We start from the raw sequence: 8,694 nt of genomic DNA, 5'->3' as shown, positions 1-8,694 counted from the left end.
GACTAGGTTCAAAAGTGCGGTTCTAGAACCCCGAATTTTAAAAAAACCCTAACGATGTTCCTATCTGTAACAACATTTTTGTCCTGTAACATCTAATTGTTTAAATCACAGATCTGAGCATAGGCATACAAAAATAGATTATACCAAAATAAGTTTGGAATAAATAACAAAGCACTAATTTTTCATTTCCTGTTTGTACACCCTCCTTCCATTAAGCATATCAAATAAATCACAGTAAAAATCATGTGGAATTAACTATTAAGTTTTCTTTTTTCTAAAGATTCAAACATGTTTTCTCGGCAGAGCTTTCCACATACTTGTTACTGACTCATGGTGCTGATAAATAAACATCTGCTAAATTCACCCTCCATTAAAACAGTATGAGGTTTTTAGGGATAAGAGGCTGTTCAGTACTGACTCGTACAATCATAAATGCAGGTTGCCTTCTATCTATCTATAAATTCATAGTAATCCTGACTATCTGTTGCAGAAAGCTGAAGCAGTCAGTATAAGAGCCAGCCTGCTGAGTTACACACTGTGCTACTTGGTGCCTCTCTTTTTAGAAAGTTAGAACTTAGAAATATTTATTCTCTTCACTACAGCTAAGACACTACTTTAAGGTCTAAATTATAACCTGGAGGCATGAAAGAAAATTAGAAGACTAAGCATGAAAGCAACAACAATATATTAAAAAATCTAAAAATATTAAAGTGCATGTTTGAAGGGCAGAAAGACACAAAAGAAGTACGTTAATCTACATCAGCTGCTGTATAAATTATACACATACACAAAACATTCTGCAGTTGGTGGTATTTCCCTAAGTGTAAACAAGTACTTTTTGTGCATCCATGCACAAAGCACAAACCTTTCTTGGAGTACACATCTAAATATGCAGGGATTAACACTCTGCACATTCTACAAATCAGTGAAACTGTGAATGACTAAAGTAACCCAAAATCTTATCAAACAGTGACTGCAAGGCATATATACATAAACACACACACTCACACAAACATCTTACATATTGCTTACATGTTATTTAAGCTGCTGACTGATGCAGCATGTCCATGCCTACAATACTTGAAACAGCAGCTGGGAACCATATGAGTGACCTTCTATGAGTGTTAATGGCATGTGTAGTGACCCACCCATGGATTGAGTTCTCCCAATCTACCATGCATATATTACAATCAATACATCCTGTTATTCCCCACATTCCTGACCTCTTGACTGCAGCTAAAGCACTTTATTTTACAATCATTATTGCCTCTATGCTTCAGTAAGTTTGGTTCCCCATTGCATAGTGCTTTTAATGGAGGAGACTAGAGTCTTAGTGGGGTACTTCTACAGACACTGGGGTTGTCATGGTAACACAATGGTTAAATTGCTGCCAGTACCTCCAACTCTCATTGCAAATTTAAGGACCATTCAGATACAGCAGATTTTGTGCTCTCAGTACCACCGTGACAGCAACAAAAAGCCTGGTGTGGTTTTAGGTAGCTAGATGTTAAAACAAGTAGAAAGGCTTTAAAGACAGCAGCAAACCTGTGTTTAATCTCATCACTAAACCACGGTGAGTCGCGTAAGACTACTGGGAATTACACCTAATATTTCCAGTCTTTGTATAAGACCACAACATTGTACAAAAGCAAATGCATGCATACCTTTGCACATGCATGTGCACTCAAATTTGCACACATGCACAAATTCATAGATGGGGGGGGGGGGGGGGGGGCTATATCTGTCATAACTGCCATGACTAGTAGCTTCAGTTCCCAGTATACTCTCTGTTGAGCTACTTCCTGCCAAAGAATGTTGGTATGGAAACGAATGAGAGAAATGCATGATCAAACCTTTTCTTTCCTTCTCTTTTTTTTTGCCTTGCCTAAGGCCAGTGGTTGAATGTGAAGATGGAAATATAATTTTGTCATTGTTCAGTACTGCCTCTGCTTTGGCCTCAATTTGCCTATTTTAGTCAAATGTGTGTCTGTTATGCTTAGGCTATATTGTCTTTAGTGGTGGATGGAATGGTCGAAATTCTGCATGAACATGCACACACATCCACATGTGCACCTCATACAAACACACACACACACACGATACTGTGGATATTGCACATTTATTTTTTTTCATCTGTAAAGGACCTTTGGTGTGAGAAAATAGCTATGTAAATTGAACTTATTATTATTATTATTATTATAACAGGCCTCCATATTCATTGCTAATGGGGTCAACATGCTGTTGACTGACTTACTAGATTTTTCATAAGCTTGAAACCAAGTGTCACGCATGGCTAGTAGCTAATGTTTAGGGATTCTGCCCCTAATCAGTGTGCCTATGATCTTTGAAAGTGTGACGCCTATACCAAAGCTTCCATTCTTCTCATCTGTCCCTCGAGCCTGAAAGCAGAAGAAAGACAGATCAATTATCACTGGCAGCCGCGGGTGTTCTCGGTGTTGCTGTGAGATAGTGTTTGAAGTGAAGACTGCTGGGATCTTTCACTCATGACTGAAGATCTCTCCGCTGGCATTATGAGCACTGAACTAATGTCATTAACTAATCATAATGTCCAAGATGGAGATGAAATTCTCAGAGCTTAACAAAGAAAATGATGGGAAATGTATGGGCTTTCTAAGGCTCTGGGGGACTTTGTAATTATTTTATGCAGACTAATTTACTTGGCTATTAAGTTTTTATCAGTTTTCTCAAAAAGCACAAATGTACCAAAATGCGTGATGGTGTTTAAGATTTCAAACAAGAGAAATGTCCATTCGTACCAGACCTGTTATACATACTTTATAATTTTAGTGGCTTTCATTAGTTACAGACCTAGTCCATAAGAATGAAAATCTTCATTGACCAGTTTAAAATAAAAAAGATCCTCCACCATGAAGCCTGTAAGTTCTCTGCACACTACTCATTCACTTTGTCCTACATTTAGCTCCATATAAATAGTTCTGAATTGTGTGCATCAGGTAAAGCATAGCAAATAGCAAAGTTTCTGCATATAGGAGCATTTGTCATTTGTAGACAATTACACAGATTCTTTTGATAAGAGTCCTGTATGTAAACAATGAGAATGCATGTAGTATTTTGCAGATGTGCAACTGTTATGAGGTTTGCTTAGAATGCCTATACTGGTTAGATGATTGACAATTTTATGTAAGGAGGTGTATTGTGTTGAGAATAACTGTACTATGAAAGAAGAAAGTGTCTGAGGATTTGAGGCAGTTATACTGAGTGTGAATTGTGTTTCTGGGAAATTTTAAAAACTGTAAGGGGGATATTATTGAGCTAGAAGCTGAATACAAAAGCCAAAGCAGAGGGGATTTATATGAGTGACTTAATTATGTACACTATTTAAAATTTCAAATTAGAATGACATATTAGAATGTATTAATGCAGTGCTTTGCTGCATTAAATGACAAAACGGGGATATTTTAGTGTTAAGTCTTCATGTGTTTTTCTTGATTTTTTTTCTTGACAACAATCAGTAAATTGATTAAACATTTATAATCCAGGCTGAAAGATGTTAACTCTTGAATTTAGTACCTGGATGAACCTCATTAGTAACAACCTTCACAAAATCTTTCCTGTAGCCACTGAACAGACTTGCACAATGGTTTGGAGGAATTTCACATGCCCATTCCTCCTTATAGAATGAGGTTCTTTTGATATTCCTGAGTTTCCTTGACCAGCTATCTTCAGGTTATTCCACAGGATCTGAGTTGGTTTAAAATGGCTTCTTTTTCACCTCCTTCAGCTTTGCATGTTGCACTCTTGCTGTGGTTTTTGCATTATACATAGGGAGAGCACAAAAGTTTCCTTTTTTTTTCTTTTTTTTTTGTAGTGTGATAGCCTTCAGAAATTATTTTGTAGCTTTTCCAGCTATACACATCTCTACAATTATTTTTCTAAGGTTCTCTGATATTTATTTTGGCCAGAGAATTGCTCACAAGAACACTTCTTTCTTAAAAGAGCACTAACCAATCTTGATGTACCAGTCTCACCCGATTGGCTGGAACAGATTCCAGTTATCCTTTAGAAAAGTCTAGAGGTTCACATCCTTTTTCCAGACTAGGATGTGTTGTTTAAGTATTTGTTCAGCATTAACAGGAGGTAGTACATGTGTGTCTGTGTTTTTGGTTTATGAAGATTGTGTTTTTTAGGTTATTAGTTATTAGTCATTTTGACTTATTTGGTGATCAGACCATAATTCTTATGATTCATTTAAAGGTACTTAAATTGTAAACATTCCCAAAGAAAGCTAAAAAAGCACCTTTACTGTATGACAAATGGACTAGCGGTAAATATAATAGCTAATTCTTAAAAGCACTGGCATATTTGTGAAACCTAAGAAGTATTATTGTTGTTTGTGGTTATCTACTTTTTCCAGCATTACCCCTTGCACCTTACTGGTGATGTTATGAGCATGAACTTACTTAACTTATGAGCAATAACAGAGAGAGAGAGAGAGAGAGAGGGAGAGAGAGAGAGAGAGAGAGAGAGAGAGAGAGAGAGAGAGAGAGAGAGAGAGAGAGATTAAGGTTAAGAATCAAGGCTGCATAACAAGCATAAAAATGTGTGTGTCAGGAAAGTGGAGACACAGCTTAAAGCACATACTGCAGCACATACCACACACACACACAGAGAGAGAGAGAGAGAGAGAGAGAGAGAGAGAGAGAGAGAATTCTTTTAAAATATTAGGACTAAGACAATCCTGTGTGTTACATTTGCTCTGGAGTCCCCACATGGTAGCCTACTTTCTTCACAATGATGGTTGCTTCACAAGATGCTTAGTCTAATGAGGCTAGTGGCTGGTGACCAGACGCCATCTAGTGATTCGTATGGCTACTGCAAAGAAGCATTTGTTGATTATGATTATCAAGGTAGTTTTTTTACAACATAGTACAAACGGACTACAGAGCCTTTTCAAACAGCCTGACGTACAGTACGAACCAAAACTGCAAAATACTCTGTTTAAATGTATGTCAGGTAGTCGATATTGTTTCGAAGGGCATGCAGAACACGTAACTTTTCATACTATCCGGTTGGTCATATATTTATATAACTTCGATAGGAAAATAACAGACATCTATGCTTTATGCCATCAGTCTTTGTTGTTGAACCACTTTTAAGATCCGGATGTTCCACCTCTTAAAGATGACGTAGTGTGATTGACGTTGTGTTCAGGTATACGAAGCACGTGTAAAACTTGATTGACAAGAACATCGACCAATAAGTACGCGAGATAGAATAGCAATGGCGACAGTGCCCTGTCTGCTGATTTGCAACCCGCTGAAACACCATCGGGGAAGAAGGAGACCTTCGATCGGTTCGCCATGGACTGTTCTAGGATCAGCACGGTTTAACTACGACTCTAACCATAGAGCGGTAAGTAAGAATACTGTCAGCAACTTGCGTCTGATTCAAGGTTAGTGTTATAAATCATATAAGTAACTAAGTTACACCTGATCTAGAGGTAGTCATTATACGAAACCTTTCCTTATCACATTTCAAACGTGACGGTTCCCCGTCGAGCCTTTGGCCTGCCTAGACACTGTTCATGAAAACAAGTGGATTATCTTTCCTCTTAAAGTCTACCCAATATACCCTTATCTTGCTGAGTAGGGACATTTTTCTACATGGAAGAAATTGCTCAAGTTTTAAGTTTCAAGCACGCAATATACAGTATCTTGCTGCTTTTCTGTACCTCTGTACCTAACGTAACTGGATAAAAGAACCATCTTGTTTCTCTAATCACCGAAAGCCTCCTAGCCTGGCCATCTAACATTACCCCACAGCCTGCGCGCCTGCGAACTCTAAACTTCAGTTACATGCGATGTCCAGTGACGCTAGTGATGTGTTATGTATGTGACGAATGCGCTTAAATTACTTCCTCCGAGAAAAAAAATATATAATGGAAATAGAGCGAGCGAAATGGAGATGTTTTTATTACATTTTCTCTAATGATTTACCTTCTATAACACTGTAGCGTAAACAGTGAGTTATGTTGCATAACTTTTACATAACTTTGTAATTTGTTGCACAACAATGAAAATGAAAGGATGTGTAAAGCACATAAATAACAAATACTGTTTTTATTTATTTATTTTTTACAGTTACTGGCACAATAACCTATGAGGAACCAACGATTGTTTTGTAACTACTATAAAAGCTAACTTCTATTTGACAATAACTGAAAAACAGTCAGAAAGTTACACTAATTTTACAAGAACAGCAAAGAACACATTAAAACTATTTGATGCCACCTGGTTTAAACCAAAAGTGATTAATCTTGGAAAAGACTGAAAATGGATCCATCTTCTGGAATGCACATGCCCCCTGTACCATCAAACAGTGAGGTTGTCCATGTGACTGTTGGAAATCCCATCATAACAATGTATCAGACTCCGCCTCAAGCCCCAAATATTGCACAGATCATTACACAGCACGTAATTCCGCAAGATGTCTCATGTCAAAATATACAGCATACAGTTCCATCACAAGTCCAGATGTCATCGCAAGCCCAGATGTCTCTACATGGCCATAATCAAGGTCGTGTTCAAACACAAACCCATGTCCAGTCACAAAGCCACGGGCAAGCACAAAGCCATGGCCTGTCACAAAGCCACGGGCAAGCACAAACCCATGGCCCGTCACAAGTCCATGTTCCTATACAAGGCCCATCAGAGAACCAGAGCGTACCAGCTTCTCAGGATGGAGCCAGGTCATCATTACAGGTCCCCTTTGCAGAAGTGGCCTCCTTGTTAGATCCCAACATGAAGAGCTCAAAAGCACGGAAGTACCAAATCCATTATGAGGAAGTAAAACGGAGACTGGAGCCACCTGAGAAGATGTCTCTCAGATCTCTGGCTGCCTACACTAGAGTGAGCCGAGGCCCAGCTAGTAAAAAAACTCTTCTAGAATCACTGAATGTTTTTGGCCTGTCACCAAGCACCAACACAGCAGTGTCCAGCTCTTTCTCCAAACTCACTGAAGGTGAGGCTTGACCATACTCATCCATGATTTTTACTCACATAGCTTATAAATTGTCCATCTAAATAAAATATTGAAGCAGTTACTTTGCTATATCTAAGAGTGTTACACCTGAGTAACATTTTTTTTTTAGGTGACACAGAAGCACTGTGTAAAGATATGAAAGACTTTGCCTTACAGTATGTGGATTATGAAAACATGGCGAAACAGTTACTGCCTGAGACAAACCAGGTGCAACACTGGTCAAAAATTATTGAAACAAGGTAAAGTTATGCACTCTAGAATGTATGCATCCAGCTAAACTGATGATGGAATTTTTTTACATGTGGTGGTGAACACATTTCATTCTTCTTTACAATTCCTTGGTGATATATTGGTTATTTGTGATTTTGTGTGGCAGGAACTATCTGGAAGAGATGCGGAAAGTTTTCAAAGAGCCAGCTAATAGTCGCTTGTTTTCCAACGTCACACACGGCCTCGGTAATGGCATGATGGATGTGGCTCTTGACATTATCGATGCAGTAATTGACCGGCAGATCCGCATCCTCTCTGGTAACACAGACCCAAAGCCGGAGCTTCCCATCAAGAGGACCCGTAAGCGCACCCGTAAGCCCAAGGCCACCACGGAGGATGGCAAGCCCAAAGACAAGGGCAAAAGAGGCAGAAAGAAAGGCAAACAGATGCGCCTGGATCCTTCGGTTCCACAGGTCCCTCAGTCCACAGACATAGAGAGCAGTGTCCTGACCCTGGTGTCTGTGGGATATGAGACCATATCGAGTGGGCTCGGGGCCACCAGCGCAGGTCTGGTGTAGTGTGCACCATGGGTCATCCAAGGAGTGAACGCTGAGTGCCCCTTTGTTGTAAAGTGCATTTTAGTTTTGTTAGTTTTTTGATTACTTTCAAATGTTAAATCTGTTTTCTTTTTGGACTTCTAAAATGGTGGGGGGTTTTTTATCCCTGTCAATTGTAGATAAAAATCAGTCTTTGTACAATTCATTTGGCAAGGAATGCTATTTACTGCATTCAGGGTATCTCAGTTAAAAAGGTCTTTTCATGTCTTCCATTTTGTTTCAGGTCTTATCTTTTGTTCCATTCTCCTTTTGGCTTTGACCTAACATCATGTATACATGGAGCACATATAATGTTGGAAAACTGATGTTTTTTTGAGAAGTGCAAGGCATATGAAGTGAAACCCAAGTCTACAGTCATTTAAATATTACATCACTGCTGATTCTCTTATTCTGTTATCACAAAGCAATTTAAATTGAGTAATGCCTTATCTGTCTATGGACTGCCAAATTTTTGCAAAAGGATTTATGGACTATTTATATATTTTCTCTCTTTTTTTTAATCAACATGTGGTCTACTGAGTAATCAGAGAATGACTGTAGCCTGAATTCAGAAAGTTCTTCAGACTGCTCATTTGCATTTATTAAAAATTTAAGTTTTTTAAATGACTTATTTTGCTGTCTTGTATGAATCATGTTATGTTTGGTCATGTTATGTTAATTGCGTCACATTTTAACATTAGTGACCAATTTTACTTTATGTGAGTTGAGCAAATGGAGAAGGGTGGAGACTTGGTGGTTAGCATTTTTCCTTCTCAGCACTAAGGTATTGAGTTCAAGTCCCTATCTGGGTGGAATTTCCATGTTCTCCCTGTGTCTGTGTGGGTTTACTCCAGGGTCTCTGGTT

At 38.6% G+C, this 8,694-nt stretch overlaps 1 protein-coding gene across 2 annotated transcripts; it reads left to right on the top strand.

The window, feature by feature from the left end:
• Positions 1-5,247: 5,247 nt before the first annotated feature.
• Positions 5,248-8,460, top strand: si:ch73-127m5.2 (uncharacterized). Of its 2 annotated transcripts, none has more exons than XM_027010394.3 (4): positions 5,248-5,394; positions 6,123-7,002; positions 7,133-7,262; positions 7,400-8,460. In XM_027010394.3, the coding sequence occupies exons 2-4, from the start codon at positions 6,315-6,317 to the stop codon at positions 7,809-7,811; spliced, it is 1,230 nt and encodes a 409-aa protein (XP_026866195.2). In that variant the 5' UTR covers positions 5,248-5,394; positions 6,123-6,314; the 3' UTR covers positions 7,812-8,460. The 2 variants fall into 2 exon arrangements, with proteins under 2 accessions (XP_026866195.2, XP_035389116.1); XM_035533223.2 differs by having other exon boundaries at positions 5,283-5,434.
• Positions 8,461-8,694: the final 234 nt, after the last annotated feature.

This window comes from Electrophorus electricus, chromosome 15, assembly GCF_041902795.1.
Source record: "Electrophorus electricus isolate QZ-2024a chromosome 15, ASM4190279v1, whole genome shotgun sequence".
Lineage (NCBI taxonomy): Eukaryota > Metazoa > Chordata > Actinopteri > Gymnotiformes > Gymnotidae > Electrophorus > Electrophorus electricus.
Note: the sequence above shows the minus strand (reverse complement) of the source record. Positions and strands in the feature narration are given on the sequence as shown.

Excerpts from the sequence above, each read along its gene's own strand:
- si:ch73-127m5.2 (XM_027010394.3), top strand. The coding sequence starts at position 6,315 with ATGGATCCATCTTCTGGAATGCACATGCCCCCTGTACCATCAAACAGT. Across the intron at positions 7,003-7,132 it reads TTTCTCCAAACTCACTGAAG|GTGACACAGAAGCACTGTGT; the intron begins GTGAGGCTTGAC and ends TTTTTTTTTTAG. Across the intron at positions 7,263-7,399 it reads TCAAAAATTATTGAAACAAG|GAACTATCTGGAAGAGATGC; the intron begins GTAAAGTTATGC and ends TTTGTGTGGCAG.